The sequence below is a fragment of the Tiliqua scincoides genome, chromosome 1 (genome assembly GCF_035046505.1).
Source record: "Tiliqua scincoides isolate rTilSci1 chromosome 1, rTilSci1.hap2, whole genome shotgun sequence".
In the NCBI taxonomy this organism is placed as follows: domain Eukaryota; kingdom Metazoa; phylum Chordata; class Lepidosauria; order Squamata; family Scincidae; genus Tiliqua; species Tiliqua scincoides.
The window spans coordinates 21,312,356-21,333,410 of NC_089821.1; the positions used below are offsets into that span (position 1 = coordinate 21,312,356).

Sequence of the window (21,055 nt, forward strand, 5' to 3'; positions counted from 1 at the left end):
GACTCTTATCTTAGAGTCAAAAGGTCAGCAAGACTGTTTTTCAGTCACTGCAGCAAATAAACTTTGTTTTTTTAAATTGATTTGCTATAGTGCATTTTTTTAATCAACATGAGTGCTTGGAATGGAACCCACAGGAATAATTAGTCTCAACCTGTATTTCCATTGGAAGAAATGAAGCCAAATCCTGCTGGGGTCTAATGAATAAGGCTTTATCTTCAGTGTCTCTTATTAACTGCTTCAGTTAGATACTTCATAACCAAAGCTTAGTCACAGAAAGGCTTCTGTCATCCATGAGGACACTTGGTGCATTGTGTCTACTGCCCACTTAAATTAGTTCATGGCTTTCCAGTGAAAGGGATGCACTGGCCATGAGAATTTTAAGTGTAAGCCAAGTGATCAGTCTACCATTCCTGCTCTTAGCAGTACCCACATGCCAGAAGATTCAATTTGCATTGACAGGCTCTTGGAACAACCCTGCTGGGAAATATTGGAGTCAGTATAGTTTGGTGGTCTGGGGAGCTAAACTGGGACGAAAGAGACCATATGAAAATCAGAAGGCTTTGATGATAAGATCTTTAGGAAGTGATAAGAAGGGCTGGTTCTACCACTGCTCATTGAGTCTGGAACAATTATGAGTGTCTAAGATGTAAAGGCTTGGGGTTGTTTTGTTTTGCCTAATCTAAGCAGCCATGATTCTTAGCAGTTCTGGTTAAGTTTGTTTAGCATTAGAACAGGACCAGAATCTTTGTTTTAGATGCTCCTAAACTTAAAATCTGAATTCATGGTTGTTTTTCTGTAAACTGCTGATAGCTCTTTACCGTAGCTAAATGGTAGGCAGGGAATTCCCTTGCACACAGAGACAAATTCTGCTCTAAGGGCACAATAGCATATACAGCTTGCAGGTCACAAAATCATAATCTGGGAATTCACAATGAGAAGAAAAAATTGTGCATATAATCAATCACATTTTTTGGATTTAAAGAAAAAGTCCCATTCATATTTAGCAGACTTCAAACATGAACTCCTAACTGAAAGTGCAATCCAAACCTTATCTTCGGTCTGCACAGCAGCTGCTGTTCCTTTGGAGGTTCCGCGAATATGCTATAAAGCCCATTCGAGGCACCCAGAGAGCAGGCCTCTGCTATATCCTATCTTCCCTCCCAAGCCTGAATGCCTTACTCAGGGTTGTTTGGACTTGCGCCTGCTATTTAGGGCAGGCTGGGGCATTACATGGCATACAGGAGGTCTGGTCTAGAGGGTAGAGCCTCCGTCTGCCTGAAGATAACATCCACAAGGTCGCCAGTTCGAGGCCACCGGCACCGTGCGACCTTGAAGCAGCTGACAAGCTATTCCATCTGCTCTGAGCGTGGGAGGATGGAGGCCAGAATGTGAAGCCAGATCAGAATGAAACACCTGAATGTAGTGGTTCTTGAAAGAAAGAACCTTCTTTCAAATTGTAAAAATCCCTATTTAATAAGGGATTTAAATAAAGCCTGCCTATGTAAACCGCCTTGAATAAAGTCTTGAATAAAGACCAAGAAAGGCGGTACATAAATACCTGTTATTATTATTATTGTTATTATACAGGGAAAGATATCCCCTTACCCTGAGGAGACCTCCAGCCTGCTCAAGCTGCACTGGATACAGCGAGGCCATGCGGTCCTGTAGTGCCAGCACAGTTTAGGATTGGGCTGCCTGTTAGGTATTCTTGCCTAACAGCAAAGAGAATGGTTGGAGAAGTAAAGAAAAGAATAACAGAACATTAGTAAATAAATGTAGAAAAACAAGGACAAGAATCCATGGAGGAAAAACTCCATGAGGAGATGAGAAAATCAGGGCTGTTGATCAACTTTAAAAAAAAATTAATAATTGTTTAAGGATATTTAAATATACAGTGGACCCGTGGCATCCATGGGTTGAAAAGGTCACCTTTAATATTTTATTTTATTGTCCTCTATTTGCAGTAAAAATACCAGAATACAAAAGAAATATGGGTGCCCTTAAATTGCAAGGCTTGTGAAAATAAAGAAGTTGTTCATTCTTGCCCTTCAAAGTCCACTTCCAAACTGCTAGTAGTCCCCTTGCTCATAATGAGGCACATAAGCAGCAAGGTTATGCAGGTAGGAAGTGAGGGGAAACAGGCCGTAGCTCAGTGGTAGTGCATGTACGAGTACTTTCATGTAGGAGATTCCAGGTTCAGTCATTGGTATCTCAGGGTAAGGCTGGGAAAGACCCTGTCTCTGAGACCCTGAAGAACTGCTGCCTACCAAACAGCGCAGGCAACACTCAGCTACTAGAGGGACCAGTGGTTCTCCTCTCAATATAAGGCACTTCATTACTTCAGGCAGAGCCAGCCATTTGCCCATCTCCGGGCTATAGTTTATGCGAGAACTTGACTCCAGGCACCATTTTCTTCCCCAGATTCTCATAATTGCAATACCCCAAGCTATATTAGCATTGTTAGGATTAGTCACTACCCGACCCCTGGTATTTGCAAACTGGCTGGTAAGGAGAAGATTTTTGAACATTTGTACAAACATTTTCTTTCCTCTTGAGTAGCTTCAGCAAGTTCCTCCTTAGCGAGAATTAGGGCCCTATCCTATCCAATTTTCCAGCACTAATACAGCTGCAGTGCAGCCCCAAGTTAAGGGAACAATTGTTTCCTAACCTTGAAGAGGCCTCCATGCCTCCACCACGGCAGGATGCAATGCATGCCCTGTTGGTACAGTGGCATCAGTGCTGGAAAGTTGGGTAGGATTGGGCCCCCAATGATCATATCCTCTGAACTAGTGCTTCCTAAACTCCTACAAGGGAGTTGGGAGCACTGTAAGTATATGCTGGGGAGGGGGGAAGGCAGCAACGCAATCCCCAGGATCGCACTGCTGCTGGGGGTGGGTGGGTTCCAATTTACCAGATGGAGCGCCAACCTCCCTGGGGGGTGCAGGGAGCCCTGCAAATGCTTCTGCAGGGCTCCCTAAGCCACTGTAATAGTAAAAAAACTTGAATAAAAGCCGCTTCCTGTTCTCGATAGAAAACCAGTAATGGCTTTCAGTCAAGTTTTTTTACTGTTACAGAGGCTTGGGGAGCCCTGCAGAGATACCCATGGGGATTCCTGCATTCCCCAAAGACCAACACATAACCCTTTACCCTCCAGCAGCAGCATGAGCCTGAGGATCGCATTGCTGCCTTCCCCTGTTCCTGCCCCTTTACGGGTCAGAGCTATGTACTTCCCAGCTGGGGGGTCACGACCCACCAATTTGGGAACCACTGCTCAAGGCTACAGCCTTATCATCTCTGATTCTGTAAACATGTCTTGTGTTCGTGTTGAGTAGTAGGGTGATTTTGGTGGCAAGGTAGTCTAGATTAGTGGTTCCCAAACTTTTTAACACCAGGACCCACTTTTTTAAACAACACTCTATTGGGACCCACCTAGGTTTACCGGACTTAAAAAAGATCTAGAAAGAAATATTTATTTATAGGTAATAATAACCAGAAAAAAGACCCTCAAACATTTATCTCCCTATATTTACACATGGTTGCAAACTGCAGGAGCCAAGCTCTTTGCAGGGTAATTAACAATTACAGTTTGGGAACCACTGGTCTAGATGTCAACTCGTGTTTTTACTGTGGCCATTAGAACTGTTTTATGGAATCAAATTGCAAGTTTGTAGCTATCAGATGTCATGTTTGGTGTTGTTAACCACTATGACTTCAGGGGGATATTAATACATATCATTTCATAGTCCCTCTGTCTCATAGGAATCACCATGTAGAAAAATAGCAAGACCTCTACTATGTTTCCTTCTCCCCTATGGTAAATGCTTGTTTTGTGTACATCTCTAAAAATATTTCTATCACACCTCTGAATCCTTGTACTCCAATGGTTGGTTCATACATGCACATACATCGCTTGAGATCTCTACACTTGTTTACTGCTCACTTGATCAGTGGCAGCTGAATGTATGACTTGGTGCTATTGGAAAGCATTGCTTGTGTAGTGTGGCAGTCATCATGAACATGCATATGTGAACAAGCTCCTTTGTAAATATGTCCTTTGTGTCACATAATATTGTTTGTTTACAAATTTATATTCCACTTTATCTCCCAAGTGGGCATTCAAAGCGAAATGTTATTATGGAACATTCTACACCTCCATCATTTGCATTGAAGTAAATGAGCTTTTGGGAAGCAGTTGCATGTTAATAATGTTTGGCCCTGTAAAGGGAAAGCTACAAATATAAGTATGAAATTTAGACTTTTCCATCCTGTTTTCCCCTCCTCTTTCGTCTTTCATTTAGGGCACTTTGAGGAGGTCAGTCTGAGGATAGGAGGGGTTTAAAATGGCAGAGATTAGAGTTGAGAGCAACAGCGGCATTGACTGGCAGAAGCAGTGTCTTGCATTGGAGACCCAGCTCTTCAAATTTCGCCTACAAGCTAGTAAGATTCGGGAGCTTCTGGCTGAGAAGGTGAGTCAAAAGTTACATATTGCACCCAACCTTTTTTTTTTTGCTTGGCTTCAGGATAAGATCAATTGACAAGAAAGCTTGTGGTCCCCCCTCCCCAATTTAATTCATGTACATTTATATTGAAAAAATAAACTGCTTCAAATTCAAGTTAGTACAGCACACTGTACTGTAATGAAGGTTGAGGAAAATAGAAATATTATTTGGGCGGGGGACATCTCATTTCTACTTATTTTATTGGTGGATTGGTTTCTTTTTTTAATCCCACCTTAACCTCTGAGAGGTGACTTGAGATTGTTAACAAAATCTAGAAAATGTTAAAAATGCAATACAAATCTTTCTCAGGAACCACCTTCTTGCATACAAACCTACCTGAAGATCTGCTTCAGAGGCTCTGCTTTTGGTCCCAGCAATGTGAGGAATCAGGCAGGATCAAAACCAAGAGCCTTCTCTGTGGTGGAGTCAATACTGTGGCATGGGGGTAGGTGGACTGGGCCCAGAAGGAAGCCAGGGATGGTGATAGAGGCTCCCACTGGATCCTATCCCCCCTCATGGAGGAGGCAAAAAATGATAACATTGTAGCCAATAAGAAAATATATTACAGTATTGACTTTTGTTGACCCATCTGATTAAAATTCAAACCAAATTCAATAATTTTTAAAAATTGTCCTTTTTAAGAAAGGTAAAATGTGTTCTTAATTCTGGGAGCATCTCATGTACCCCTTCACGCACCCCATAGAGGCGTAAGCCTCACAGGTTAAGAACACCTGGCCTATATAATTTGTGGTTGCCATATGGGTTGATGAGAGCATATTGTTGAGCCACCATGCCTTGAAATTTCTCTTTGAAGTGTGTGTGTGTGTGTGTGTGTGTGTGTGTGTGTGTAAGTAAAATCTCTAGGCCTGTTTCTTTCCTTGTAAATCCTTAGATGAAATCTTAACCTGGCCCATACTTTTCCAAAGACATCTGTTTAAACGGTGGCCCCACAGTAAACCTGTCTTGTCACCCCCCCTTGTCTACAGAGCACTCTATGCACTGGGGATCCCAAAAAGGGAAGTGAGGACTTTGGAGTTAATCTAGCCCTGGGGGTGGGGGTCGAACTGCTGGACTCTTTGAGATTAAGAAGCAGTTTGGTCCATTGATCAGGTTACTCTGTAACTGGCTGTATGAGCTTTGTGATGTGTGTGTTGTTTTTTTTTCCCCTTCACAAAGACCAAAGAGCAAGCTGTTGCAGGCTGCATCTTGAGGAAGGCTTGCCAAACTTTGACCTGGTGCAGATTGACAAGATGGTTGAGTTTTGTGGGAGGTTTTTTGCTTTGGTATTGAAAAGTGATTAGTTATTAGCAGTGAACTAAACTGTTTCACATTGGCTTAAATTTTAAAACATGAGTTACCAAGACTCTAGTCTCAAGGCTGATTTACATAAGATTCATGTGATGACTGCAACATAAAGTGGAAACTTGCGTGTATAGATGAACTATCACAGATCAGACACCACAGGTAGAATACTCATATCATCTTGTGTCAATTCAGATGTAAAAATTTTTTCAATAAAGCTGGTTCACACATTCAGTTTTGAGTCAGTATAGTAGTCCCTTGTTATCCTCAGGGGATGTGTTCCCAGACCCCCTGAGGATAATAAAATCTGCAGATACTGGGGTCTGTGTTAAAAAGTTTTTAAAAGCAAAAAATGTTTTAAAAAGCATTCCTTTGCAGTGTGCTGTAAACCACACTGGCTGCAGGGCAGTCTCTAGTGCTCCCAAAAGCCACTTCCAGGTCACACAAAGCCCATGACTCCTTCCTTTGACCCTGGCACACTCCAGAATGAATCACAGAAATGTTTCCTCAGATGTTGCCATAATGCATTCTGGTGTGAGCTAGGACCAAGAGAGATAGTTACGGGCCTCGGGACAACCCAGAAGTGGCTTCTGGGATCACCAGCGACTATCCCCCAGCATCCGTAGATGGAGAGGGACCACTGTAATCAAGTGAGAAATCAAGCAAATATATGTGTGCAAACCATCTCATTTTTTAACAGATATATGAAGAGTACTAAAACACCCTCTTAAGATAACACCCTCTGCATACTGTCAAGTGAAACAAAAGCAGCTGCATTGCTTTCTTTTATAAGAACAAGTTGAATGTTTTTGCAAGTTTTTTGTGGATATTTAAGCATGCTAAACTTGAAGAGAAAATGTATTGTTCATCTTTGGTAACTGGCAGTTATTTCCTCTCATGGGCAAGACCAGGAGCTCTGAGAGTAAATTTATCAGAGGGTACAAAGTTTCTTTTGGACCCTTTCCCAAAAGGGGAGGGGGCAATGGGGGCAGGCAGAACAGGGAATAGGGCAGGGGGAGGGTGCTCACAGCCAGAATAGACTTTGAAGCCCAGGTCTACCAGGCTTTTTGATGTGGAACCCAGATCTACCTGACCATGCAGCACTGACAGATAAAGTAATATGGAAAACCAGATACACTCCTAAGTCTCTCTAAAATCTTTAAAATATAGAAAATCTATTGCAGAAAATTAGCATCATTGTAGTTAGGCTCACTCTAGAATGGACAGTGTACTATGTGCACCAAAATGAACTTCTGCAGCAGATGTAGCCCCATAGCTGTGTCCCTGAGCTTCTATACACTCCTTCATGGTTATCGGATTCACAAGTCAAAGAGCTACTGTAGCAAGTCAGTTTCCTCCTAGATATGACACTGTGTTAAAGGAGCATCATGGATGCATTCCTCGGCCCATTGTGTACGGCTTGCAGCAGCAGTTGCCAGTGTGTGCCCATGGATGTGCTCCCAGCATTATGTGCAGGCAGCGGGTTCGGGTGAGATAGGAAAATGTAAGATCCCATGAACTTTCTGGGCCCCCATTTTGACTCCTGGGCCCCCTTTCTGACCCTGGCCCAGGTACAAATTAACCCCCTTTAATCCTCTCTCCTAGGCCCTGGGAAAGACCATCCTATTGACCAATTTAGAACAGTCAACCTTACATTGAACTATATACCAGTGTAGCTAGTTGGTATCCTATACTCTGTATGGTTACACAGATGGTGCAGGATAAGGTAGAGAATGGGTATTTTGGCTCTCCATTGAGATGAACTAGTGTAGTTTTACTTAAAACATGTCTTTTACTGTCAATTTTATGTTAGTCAGTGAGTCAGGACTTTGCCCTGAGAGAGAATGGCATCCAAATTAAGCTCGTCACTCCCTTAATCTTCCTCCACCATCTCTCTCCTAGAACCACTCACTTCCTCTCCATTATGCCAGCTTAACTGTGCCAATGTAGGATTCATACTGACATAGTTGTGTTAGAACTCTGTCAAAATGTCCTTACTCTATCGCAACTTAAAGTTATTTTGGCATAAGACAGAAGAGTTCTCAAACTCTCAGGGAGATCAGGGAGATCTCAAACTCTCATCCATGATCAGGGAGGGTTTGAGCTGCAGTAAGTGTGTGCAGGGGTGGGAGGAAGGCAGCAACACAATCTGCTGAATTGCGCTGCTTTGGAGGGGTGCAGGGGCTTGCTGCCTACAGCAGCCTCCAGGGGGTGTGGGGAGCCTCCGCACCAGCCTCTGGAGGGCTCCCCATGTTGCAGAGTCAGTATAAATTGCGATCGAGATCACTTCCAGTTTCGCAAATGCAGTGCCAGAAGTGGTCATGATCGTGATTTTGAGGGTTTCTGAAGCATGCAGAGCTGTGTGAAGGCTGGCGGCTTCCTGTAGCCCCGGGAGGCTGCTGCAGGGTCTGGTAAGTGGCAACAAGGCCCTGCACCCCTCAAAGTGGCACAGTCCAGTGGGGATTCCCCTCCCCACCCCTTAAGCGGCAGAGGCCAGGGAGCATGGAGCATTGTGATGCCCTAGTTTGAGAACCACTGGATAGGGTGTTTAGGAGCAATCCTAGCTTTGACTAGGATTACTCCTAGTCAAAGCTTGACTACGAGTAATCACTAGGAGTGACTTGAGTTTGTCCAGCATAACTCAAAGATATGATTGTACTGATGGTTGCAGCACCAGGGAAAGAGGGGTAATGTTCTGTTGATGAGTGACATGGCTGACTGTTACCATGGCAGCATGATGACCCTTTTACAAATAAGCTGTGCAGCCCCTCAGTAAAAGGACTGGGTGTGTGTGTGAAATGGAACTGAACCTAATTAACTTTATTTTTTAAAAGGGGGAGGAACGCAACCTTACGTTTAATAAGAATATTGGACTGAGCTTAGAAAGATGTGTACACCGGATTTCCTATTCACCTTTTCATGGGCAGGAGGCTTGTGGACTGTTCATACTGAATTGTAATTCATCTCCACATAGTGATTGTGGAAATGCATTTGGAAATTTCATATCTGTGGTAACTAGCATTTACTTCCATTCTCTGGTTTTCTCCCAGCGGTTGTGCACGCAAAGGGAAAGAGGGTTAATATTTTGTTGATGAGTGACATGGACTGTTGCCATGGTAGCATGACCCTATTAACAAATGAGCTGTGGGGCATAATTCTGTGACTATCCTCCTCACCTTTGAGACATTAGGCCTGTAGATAATAGGGCTTTGTTTTTCTGAAGCATGTGGAAAGGGAGGCATACAGTGGGCTAATAATCAAAAACAAAAGAATGGGATTTTGAAACCCGCACTTTGATACTTGCTTTGCCCTAATTAGTGTTGTCATCCAGTTTTCTCCTGAGTAACATTACAAAATACGATGGTGGCAAGAGCCATTTGCATGCTCAGCATATTGTTAGTTCACTTCTGGGGACACTAAAGAACACATGAAATGCAAAAGCCCCATGAAGTTACACTCAAAGCTTGTTTTATTCATTGGTGTAAAACAAACCAGATGATTTAACACTGCGTGGCAAGAAAGTGAAGCAGAAAAAAAAAAATACTAGTCATTTTCAGACAGGTTAATAAAAACCCATCTGAAATTTGGCAGGTTTCCAAGAGATGCCTTGATGAGATTATTAATGAATGCAGGTGGCTTAGATATCAATTTACTTGGGAGGTGAGCAGATGCCTTATGTTCCAAAGAAATGTAGGTTTTCTGGGGCTGTCTTCCACTAGAACAGTGTTTCTCAGTCTGTGAGCTGGGACCCACTAGGTGGGTCGTGAGCCCATTTCAGATGGATCCCCCTTCATTTCAACGTGTATGAATAACGTAATGTTATTCATAATATTAACGTAATGTTAATAGATTAGACTTGATGCTACCATGGTTTGTGACTGCATTTGGAAAAAGTTAACAGATCTGTACTTTTAACAGGCTACTATGTATGTACTTTTAACAATGGTAGTCAGTAGGGCTTCTGGGTAACAGTGGATAGGATTGCAGCCTTTGGGATGTTTAGGGAATTCTTTTTAAACAGATCAGCAACTGCTTGGGAAGGTTAGGCAGGTTCTTCTTTATTTTAAATGAATTTTTAAACTTCTAATTTACTTACTTTGATTTGATTTTGTCATTTAGGTGTGTTAAAAATTCTGCTTGATGATGTCACTTCTGGCCATGACATTCAGATTAATGCCATCGGTTCTGGTGGGTCCTGACAGATAGCCATTCTAAAATGAGGATCCCGGTACTAAAAAGTTTGAGAACCACTGCAGTAGAACATTGATCTGGTCCTGCTTACTCCTGGGAAAGCAATGAAATACGCCAAGAAATGTCTCTAGAATTTGGGTTGACATGGATTTGTATATGTACTTTATAATATTAGAAAATATTATAATGGTCCTATAGAAATCCATGGTGTGGCCTCATACCATATAGCATTCTGGTCATCCCATGTCAATAAAGATATTATAGAGCTGGAAATGTGCAAAAGAAAGCGACCAAAATGCACAGGAAGCTGGAGCATTTTCTTTATGAGGAAAGTCTACAATGATTGGGGCTTTTTAGCTTGAAGAAAAGGCAAGCTTAAGAGGGGACATGATAGCCCAATCCTAACTAGCTGTCTAGCGCCTATGCAACCAAGCCAACAGGGTGCGTGTTGCATTCTGCAATAGAGGGGTAGTCAGAGAGCCCTCTTCAAAGCAAGGGAATGTTTGTTCCCTTATCTTGGGGTTGCATCAGTGCTGCATCTATGTTGGCAAGTTAGGGCGCAATCCTAACCAACTTTCCAGCACTGACATAACTGTGCCAATGTGGTGTGCACTGCATCCTGCGGTGGGGAGGTAGTCAAGGAGGCCTCCTCAAGGTAAGGGCATGTTTGTTACCTTACTTTGGGGCTTCATTCAGTCTAGGTCAGTGCTGGAAAGTTGGTTAGGATTGCGCCCGGGCAGCCCAATCCTGGGCTGCCCGCAGTGCCCAAGCTTGGCGGCTCTCAGGAGGGCTGCCGCCGAATCCTGTGCCTCCCGCGCTACCACGGGAGGCTCCTCGGGAGAAGGGGACAAACGTCCCCTTCCCCCAAGTAAGGTAAGCAGCCCCACAATGGGGCTACTCTCTTTAGCGCCGACCAAAAGGTTGGTGCTAAAGTAAAGGTGCTTGTGTAGGGCGCGCAGCCCTGCACAAGCGCCCTGGATCCTGCAGAGCACAGCTCCGCGGATCTGCCTCTCCCTCCCCCAGCACGCCTCCCACCCGCCCCCGCTGGCCTCCCCCCTCCCCAGAACGCCTCCCCCACACCCCTGTCCACACACCCGCCTCCCATTCCGCAGCCCGATGGTCCAGGAGACCGCCGAGCTACGGAACCTGGGCCACCACCCAGCATTAGCCCGGCACTGGGCTAGCACTGGCGGGAGCCCGGCAGTGAGCCCCACAAATGTGCCTTATGGCACGTTTGCTCCGTGCCGCGGATCACAGGATTGGGCTTTTAGTTAGGATTGGGCAGTGAGGCTCATAACGTTCATGGTGTGAATAAAGAGAAGATTTTCTTCCATTTTTACAACATTAGAACCATGGACCATCCAATGAAACTCACTGAATGAGATTCAGGACAAACAAAAGCGAATACTTCTACAGACATCACATAATTAATCTGTGGAATTTGTTGCCACAAGGTGTGGTAGTGGTCACTAGTAGATGAAATCACTTTAAAAGATTAGACAAATTTGTGCAGGACAAGTCTTATCAGTGATGGCTAGTCATGATGGCTATGTGCTGTTTCAGCTGTAGTAGGCCTCTGAATACCAATTGCAGGAGAGCTATGGTGGGAGAGAGGCAGCTGATGGACTGCTGTAGGAAACAGAAAGCTGGACTATATGGGCCAGCAGAGTAGTTCTTATATTGTCCTCTCCAGTGATGTAGCTAATGATTGTGTAACTTGGTGCCAAGCTCAAAATGATGCCCCAGAAGTGACGTCATGCCCAGACTTTTAAAAAAGTGAAAATGGGAAAACATCTGCCTCCTCCCCCCCAGCAGCACGCCATCCACTTGCTCTGCTTCCTCCCCCAGGCTCTCCCCCATATTAACACCTTATTGGTTCCCTGCTGTATCATAATGATTCTCAGAACAAGCAATCCCATTGGTCAGTTCTGAGTGAAGAAAATCCAGTTTTTGTTACATAATGCAGTTGTGATTTTATTTTCCGGTTATTTGGCTATAACTTTTGATAGAATAAAGATATTTTGATGCAGTTTCACAATTTTGGCCACTAGTCAAGCTCAATTTTGGCCACTAGTGTTGCCCCCCCCCTATAACTTGTTGCCCAGTACAATTGCTACCCCCTGCACTCCCTTAGCTATGCTACTGGTCCTCTTTCAGAACAATGTTTGCAGATGTTAAGTAACTCAGAAATAGGCAGGTCATCCCTCTCATTGCACTGAGGCTGAGATTTCTGGAGGTCAAGAAGGAGCATAGGATGGTAATTGAGGATAGACTATGGGAACTCTAACCAGAATTCATTTCTCAGTATTTCTGTTTCAGAATTAGATTACGAACTAAAGATAATGTAAATTTCTTTTGAAAAGTCTTCTAAACTGTTCTTCATAAAACAGATACCAGCAGTTGTCGAAACAGTGCAACTTCCTCTATAGAAGCATCCCCTAAAGCAGTGGTTTTCAAATCTCATGGAGAGTTTGCACTGCTGTAAGTTCTTGAGGGGGCAAGGGGAGAGGCAGCGGGGGCAGGGGGAAGGTAGCGACGCAAGAACTGGGATGCGCTCACCAGTCACTGCAGCAGCCGTCCTGGGGTGCGGGGAGCCCTGTGCGAGCATCTGCAGGGCTCCCCAGCCTGCAGAAAGTTAAACAATCGTGCTCCACTTCCGCAAAACCGGAAGTGGAGCGTGATCATTCCACTTTCACTTCTGACGAGCTGGGGGGCCCTGCAGATGCTTGCGCCGTGTTCCCCGCACCCCAGGACGGCTGCTGCAGCGACTGGTGAGTGCATCCCAGTTTTTTGCCCTCATACCTTTCTTTGGCTTTAATATGGCGTATGTACATAAGTTTTAAATGCATATGTATTTTTAATGTGTTTTGAGCTGCCTTGGGTGTCCTTTGGGGAGAAAGGGGGGTTACAAATTGCGTAAGTGAGTGAATGAATGAATGAATGAATGAATGAATAAATAAAGCAACTAGCACATTGAATCAGTTTCCAGTCATTAAAATACCCTGCACGTTGACTTGTCAGAAGCCTGTTGAAAATATGAAGACTGATTTGTGAAGCTTTGGACAAGGTGGTGGGTTCTCAGTAAGATTATTTTAGGAGTGAAATGCAGAATGCAAGAGTACCAGAAGGTAACCTTTTCCACTATGCAAAATCCACTAGTGAGAAAATGGTTTCCACTGCAGAGCAACAAAGTTGGCACATTTAATCTCCCTGTTGGAGAGGAAAGTGGAGCGGTAGGTCAGTATTCCAGAGATTCTTTGTTCTCACAAGATTTTGTATAGGAGTTAAATCATTTTCTTCACTGTAAAAAAGGTTCCCTGCAGAGTAACTAGAACACCAGGGAAATGGTATGTGTGGGGGAGGGGCAGAGAAAACAGGAACCAAGTTAGAGTAACTCTAGAGTAAATACTCATGACTCTCCTTCTTAAACCATCATAAAGCAATGACTTTAGGGCAGTGTTTTTCATACTGGGGTGTTGCGATGCCCCAGCCTGAAGGCCCTGGCCTCTGCCCCATTAAGGGGCGGGGGCAGGGGGGAGGCAGCGATTTCAGCCACTTTGTTTTTTGTTTTTGTGGTTTGTTTTTTGGTTTGAACTGACCTTGTAAGTCTGGGAATGCTAGATAGCTCAGTGATGAGTTTTGACTGAAAAGAGGTCAGACTTTTCTCACTCTTTGTTTCCTTGTTTCTTTTCCTCTGAAGATGCAAGAACTGGAGCAAAGAGTAGTTGAGGCAGAACAAAGAGCGCAAAGTGCAGAGAAACAGGTAAGATGTTTGCTGATAACTTCTATTACATTTGAAAACTTCATAACTTCAGAAGTCTCTCTCTCGCTACCTCTACATGCATCATAGGTGACAAGTTGTACTTATGTGTGACTCTTTGATAATCAAAGCTGGAGACAGTAGTTTTTAAGGAAGCAGAGAGGCATTGCTTCCCAAGATGTACCTTTCTTTTGTCCCATTTTTGTCTTTGGCCAAATAGGCTTTGCTGGGTTTTGTAACACCACAAAAACCTGGACAACATGATCTTCAGAGGCATGAGTAGAATATGTGTGCACACTATGAGTTGGATGGTGGTCCTTTTGGAAAAACTAATAACCAAATTGCTTCCTCACTAACCTATTTCTCTGGAATTACCATTCATTGTGCATTCCCTTTCACAATAATCCACACAATATCATTGTGTTGTGTGTGCGTGAGAGAGAGAGAGAGAAACTACTGGTTTCTTTCCACTTTCCCCCTCCCATTCTAATAATGCTACTTTGTTATACAAGCAGGAAAAGAGAAAAACATGAGGGGGAAAAACCAGTAATTACAGTACTTACATGGTACAAAACCTGACTAAATAAGGGAAAATTTAGCACTAATTTAAATGTTTTTACTTTTAATTTTTGGATTGTTTTCATTATTGATTTTAATTTTATAATGGAAGCTGCCTGGGACACCCTGAATGCAAGAGGAAAGATGGGGTTCAGGTTCTTTAAATCAATGAATCATCTGCTATGGTGGACAGAGAAGCACTAAAATAGACTGGCAGCCCAATCATAACTAAATCCCTGCACAGCGATTCTAGATGCACAGTGATGATGTCATACATCTTGGCTGGCCTTCTTGGAATACTGAGCTCTGAGCTGCACAGAGCTCAGCTTCCCAGGGCTGTCAGTTGCATAGGATTGTGCTGAAAATCTGGAAACGGTAAGCTTCAGTTAACTTTGGACTCTTTACCGAATACTTGTTAGTAGACATTATAGTAGGTTCTTGACCATAGGGAAAGCCATTGCTGGATTACGTAACAGTATATTAACTATCCTATCCCCTCTTTCTGCCGGCGGAACACATGTTCCACCAGTGAAAGGAGGAGGATGACAACAGAACATTAGTTCTGTCAGAAAGCACAGCAAGGCTGCCAGGGCAAACTCTGGTGGCTGGGTGCATTGACTGGTAGAGAAGACTCCATCCACCAGTGAAAGGTGGGTGGTGGTGGAATGAATGGGGGTGGGAGGGGGAGGAACAGGGGAGCTTCTGAATGAGTAGGGTGCAGAGAGGGAGGCAGAATGGGGTAGAAAGGAGGCAGGATTGGCTGCAGGATAAGTTCTTATACCTCTCCCTTTCCGATGCCATTACAATCCTTGGTTCTGCACTAGCAAAATAGCTGACACAGGCCTGAGGAGACTCATGGGGAAAGTGGAGGCTTTTCCTAGGGCAAAATAACAAAAGTACACTTACCCTGAGGGGACTTCTGCAACTCCCCTCCTTTCAATGCAGCACTCATTCCATTGGCGCACCTACATCTATGGGGAGGGAGTTCGGTAGGATTGGGCTGCAGGTGCTATGTGAGATCTCCAGTTCCACTTGCTGCTAACAGTGGGAAAGCAATGCTTCAGCAATGCTAAAGGTTCTAGTGTGGAAGCAACTCTTTGTCTCCAACCAAAGAATAATTCAGTGGTTCCCAAACTGTACTGTGGTGCCTCAGGGCACCCTTAGAATTGCCCTGACTAGGGTACTTTGGGAACTGCTGGAATAATTGCTCCAGCATATGAGAGCAAGTGGGTAGGGAGATACATTCATGTGTCCCAGTGCTAACATACTACTGAGAATATTCTAAAGCTTGCAACAGAAATGAGGGCACCTTCCTCAGTGGATGTATCCTAAAAGATTCTCCAACAGAATGTGGAATTCTGTGCCTGGTTATTCCTCCTGTTTTTACTTCCCAGACAATGTTTGGGTTCCAGACAGAATCTTTGTAAGCCACTGAAGCTATCATTATCCAGTGCATCTTCTCAAAGGGGGAGGGAGAAGAGTGAGAAGCAGACTACAGCCCAGGTTGGACCACCATGTCCTTGCCAAACTTCTAGGTTTGTGATCCAAGCCTGGAGGCTTAGAGATGGCTTTTACCTGTTACTGGTGGCACCACCCACCTTGGTATCCAGGGAGAAATGGTAATGTCTTTAGAAATGCTTTAATTAAATTTGACAGGCTTAGGAAATGGTTTAATATATCATGTGGAGCTGCTGTCCCATAAGCATTTATATTATGAGTGAGCCATAGATATCTGGGGAATGAAAGGACTACATGCAGAGTTTCAAAGCTGGTGCTTTCTTTCACTGCATGAGTTCAGGATTTTGGATGGCTCATTCAATGTGCTCCCTAGGGCTGTTATCCTCAAATAAGGAAGCCGCATAGTTATTGTCCCCACTTGGAGCCTCCAGAGTAGAGTCAGCACCCGAACATCAGACAGGTGGGAGGAGCTTTTTCTTTAGACTGTAATTATCCAGAGCTCTAATAAAAACACATCCCGCTTGGCAAGCTAAACTTTCTGGCTGGGATGCCAGGCGCTTGCTTTTCAGAGTCAGTGCTGGGGGAGGCCATTTGCCTCTCTCTGTCTAATGCAGACAGACAGGAGGACAAAACACAACTTTCTGCAACTCTGGAGTGAGGAATTTCCAGTGGACCATAAACTACTCTCATGCAGAAATTGGCAAATAGATTGGCAAGGTCATGCTGAGATATTCCCATTATGAGGCCTTTGAGGAGGAGGCTAGAAAGCATTAATCCTGGAGCCATCAGTGTTTTTAAAGAGAAAAGAGGGACTAATTGATCTCATTGCAAAAAAAGTATTTAACAACCAAATGATTTATGACATCTCTGTAAAGTTGATCTTTAGAACACTGGAGTGGCTTGGATAATAGAGCTGTTGTTGGGACAAACGATCATGACAGTTAAAACAAGTATGAAATGGGTTTAAATTTGTAGTGCAAGCAATTAACCATGCTTCCACATTTGCTGCTTCCATATTTGATGCCTTCTGTCCTCCATTTTGAATGCTTGGGACATGTCTAAATGTTAGGTTCCCAGTTACCAAAGAGCTCAAAGAGGAAGAAAATAAATCTCCTGAAAGATATGTACTGTATATACATCTCCTGAAGAAGATTTTCTCTCTGAGTCCTTTACACAATGTTTCTTCATGAGTGTCAGAGCTTTTGTTCTTGAAATTGTATGTAATGACATAATTATTAGGATTACAGAAGATTGCTCCTGAATAGGGGCCCATCAGCAAATAAGTACTTCATTCCACCAAGATCCAATGTGTTTCCTTCCCTTTCCCCACCCATTGTCAATACAATGAAAGTGTGAGGGGATCTTTCAGGTTCAGATTATGGAAGAGAAGTTGAAACTTGCCAACATGAAAACAAGTGAATCAAGTGAACACAAGAAATACCAGGAGCTGATGAGCAAAATACAAGAGAAGGATGAACTGATCAACAAACTAGAGTCGCAGTTGAAAGACCAGGTAAAATTACTTTTCACTTGAAGACATAGAGCAGCTATGGGTGAAATATTGCCGGAGAGTAGAGTTTATTTTTTCCACTGTTTAGATATACTTATATCTGTTTCATTTCACAGTTCAATAGTCTTCTTCTGGCCTATAGGCAGTGTTGGCATCAAGTTGCTCAGGGCCCTAGGGCAAAGCCTGCATTGAGCCCCTTGTGGACCCCCTACCCCACCTGCCCCCTGAAGGCAGATTGTCCATTACAACTGCCACCAATATTGAGAGTTGGTGGCAGTCTGGTGTTGGTTTGGCCTGGAGAGAGCAATGATGTGTATAGATGCTCAGCCAGTGCTCTACCTACCTGATCCCTGACCCCACCCCTTCCTGTAGAATGACCGTCTACAAATTTCCAGAGTGTTCCTTATAATTCTGTAAATATATATATGAGAACTTCTGGGAAGGTCCTTAGCCACTTCTGCAAAAAATTGAGGCCAAACTGACGTTGCTGCTGTTCTGACATAATTGTTTTGTTTTATCCACAGAAGCAGCTGAGAGCGCAGGAAGCTAAAACTGTTCAAGAAAAAGCTGCCAAAATTAAGGACTGGGTGACAGCTAAATTAAGAGAGGTAACAACCAGCTTGATTCTGTGACGCTCAGGGGGAAAAAGAAGATTTTCCATTTTATTCATTTTGTCATTTTCTTAATATATTTAAAAAGGATCTTTTATCAAGGAAAGATACTTAAAAAAATTTTTTTTTACATTTTCTTCCATTATTTCACAGCTTGAGCTGGAAAACCATTACCTCAAGGGTTGTAATCTGAGGCTGACTGAGCAGATCAAAGCCCTTCAAGAAGCATTGCAGGGTAAATGGTTTTTTACTAACTTCTAGGAACCAACCGGGAAATTTGAAATGAGAACCTTTGACTTGTTCTGTGGCTTCACCATAGCTGTAAGAGGCAGTTAAAGAGATGGCACAACCTCTCTGGCTAGTTTCATTGTAGATGTGCCTGTTTTCTCCTTCCAGTGCACAGAGGTTGTGTGAAGTTGCCATCGTATAAGTATTTTTTAACATACTTTCTGACATATTTCAGCTTTATGTTATGTCAGTGTCAGTTGTTGAGATGTCTGTAACTGCTAACTCCTTTCCTGACATGTTCTGATACTGACTGGCAAAATGGAAGGGTCCACCTAAGTGTATAGCTTTCCAGAGGATGTTGCTTTGACATCCACCTGAAACAGCTTAATATAAGTGAACAATCTCACTAACAGCCCAATCCTAACCACATTACCTTACAACTAAGGGCAGCTCCACAATTTATGGCAGACATTATTTCTAAGGGTAACCTGGTTACACTGGTATATCTTGCAGCTCCTGCCTAAAGTATGAATGACATATTAGTGTCTTAAAAATTGGTGAAATTCGTCATGGAGACCCAGCCCTTGCAGTTCTAAGCAATGCAGTTCTGAGCAATGAAATTTCAAGGGTCTGGCAGCAGATTTTAGACAGAATGTCTAAGTCTGGGTTGGCCCGGACAGTTTTATATTGGTTTCTTGTACAATCGAATTATTTGACTGGGAGCCAATCAGGAGAGATTAAAAAATAGGATAATTGCATTGTTTGTAGCCCTTCGATGCTGGTGAACCGGCTGAAACCTCTCCTCCTGAACCTGAAGAACCTCTACTCTGGCCTTCACAAGCTGGCACCTGTCTTACAGAATCTCTTGCTTTCATGCAGTGGGTGCCAAACTACAGACTGCGGGCTGGCACCTGTCACAATCCTTCCCCTGGGTGAATGGAGCTTACCGTTCTGCCGGGGAGCCTTCTCAGTATGCCACCGCTCACCCACAAACTGTGCACTGCCCAGCCACTTCTGTGTTCTGTTGGCCCAGCAGGCTTTGCACCCAGATTCTGGGCAGATGCGGCTGGCCTGTGCGCAGTTTGGCGCCATGTTGAGGAGGCTCCCCAGAGGAACTGTAAGCTCCATTTGCCCCAAAGAAGGGTCTTCTGCTTGCAGCAGTCTCCAGTTTGGACACTGATTTAATGTACAGATATGGAATGAAATTTGCAAAAATAGACTATGCCAACAGCTTCTAACTGAAATCTCTATCTTTTGCTTCCAATCGTAGATCAGACAACCGTCCCTTCTGCAGAATCTGTCTCAAACTCTAGCATTCAGCTGCTAGGAGATCCATTGTCATCTCTCTTTGAAAACTTAGACCAAGATTCCAGCATTCTAGCAGTGGACGTTAAACAGGCATATCAGGGTGTGTCTTCAAAAGGCATTCCTTACGTAACAAGTGTAGTCTTTATGGATGATGCCTGTGTGGCAGATGACAACAAATCTGTGTCTTCCCAGAGCAAACTGAGGTTTAACTCCTACACTTCAAACTATAAGAGCTCTTCAGTGAATGATCTGCTCTCCATTACAGACCCCAAAATCAGCCCCACATCACTAAACCACCAAGCTGTGAAATGTCATGGAATTTTGGCTTTTCAACCACCTCTGGAGGAACTTCAGAGTTCCATCAGTGTCTCCAATAAGACAGTACCTGACCTGTACAACCTGTCAGATGAACTGAGTAACAAGTTCAACACTCATAGGTTAAACTTGCCCTCCTCTGAGGAAACAAAAAATTCCCTTAATAGTTCTATCTCAGCATCAATTTCAGCCCTGCAGTTGCCGCAATCTACCACATCCATTCCCTCCAATTTCTCTGGGAGGGAAGGTGGACTGGGTAACAGCATGACTCTCCCCAAAGCTCGGACTCTCAGTAATCCAAGGGACAGCATCCAGCTAGCCAAGAGGCATTATAGTCAACCACAGTCAGGAGCCAATTCTTTTCATCATATGGTGAACATTGAGATCAGTACCTTTCAGCCTATAAGAGCTGCTACACAGGGGCAAGTGGAAGAGACAGATATTGATGAAGATATAACAGAAACAATGGAAATGGAAGACTATCTGCCGGAGAACACGGGGAGGGAAGAGGAGACTAATCAGCATTCTTGTTCAAGTAAGGAGACAGGAACTTCTGAAGGCAGAGTGGTGGATCCAGGAGGCAAGCCACCCACTCCTCCCTTGCACAGATTTCCATCTTGGGTAGGTATTGAGGACTTGCAATATACAGGGGACTTTTGTTCATGTTAAAAGATAAAGCCAATGCTCTGCAACTTCAAAAACCAAATTCACCAGTCCGGTGATCACTGAGATCAGTATCAATAAACTATGCAGATGATATTTGTACATTTTAGAAGTTATGTGTTGGGCACTAATTGTGCTGCCATCACAGATCTGAATCTGTTCTTATTGCAAAGAAAGGCAATAGTAGAAGGAAGTGGGTATGACATTCATAAAACACTGGTGTCAAGAAGTGGGTCTGAAGTTCTTGGGAGAGGCAGGGGTGTGTGAAGAGTAAAGTTCTTCCCAGGCCCCTTGTAAGCTGAGGCCTGATCTGTACATACAAAATGACACTATTCTGCATAGAATGGACTGTACCACTTCAGATGGCATGGTCCCCTATGTCAAGAACTCCTTGCAAATAAAAAACCAACCCAACAGGCAAGAAGCTGGGACTGGAACCTCTTTTTCCAACTATGCTAGTTCTCTGCTTGTGGGTATTTTGTTTTACCCACAGCAGACCTGGAAGAGCAGTAGACCTGAAATCATCATACCCTGTTTCCCTGAAAATATGACCTACCCCAAAAATAAGACCTAGTGTGTTTTTTGAGAATTGCTGAAATATAAGATGTACCCCAAAAATAAGACCTAGTTGTGATCAGGGCCGGGATGGAGG

The 21,055-nt window shown here is 43.7% G+C and overlaps 1 protein-coding gene across 1 annotated transcript in view; it reads left to right on the forward strand.

Moving 5' to 3' along the window:
- The first annotated feature begins 4,340 nt into the window (after positions 1-4,340).
- The window catches only part of PLEKHH1 (pleckstrin homology, MyTH4 and FERM domain containing H1), a 57,349-nt gene continuing 40,634 nt past the window's right edge, over positions 4,341-21,055 (forward strand). The window contains exons 1-6 of the mRNA XM_066636709.1: positions 4,341-4,466; positions 13,693-13,755; positions 17,138-17,281; positions 17,803-17,886; positions 18,043-18,124; positions 19,388-20,361. Coding sequence (XP_066492806.1) covers positions 4,341-4,466; positions 13,693-13,755; positions 17,138-17,281; positions 17,803-17,886; positions 18,043-18,124; positions 19,388-20,361 — 1,473 coding nt within the window. The remainder of the gene's footprint in view (positions 4,467-13,692; positions 13,756-17,137; positions 17,282-17,802; positions 17,887-18,042; positions 18,125-19,387; positions 20,362-21,055) is intronic.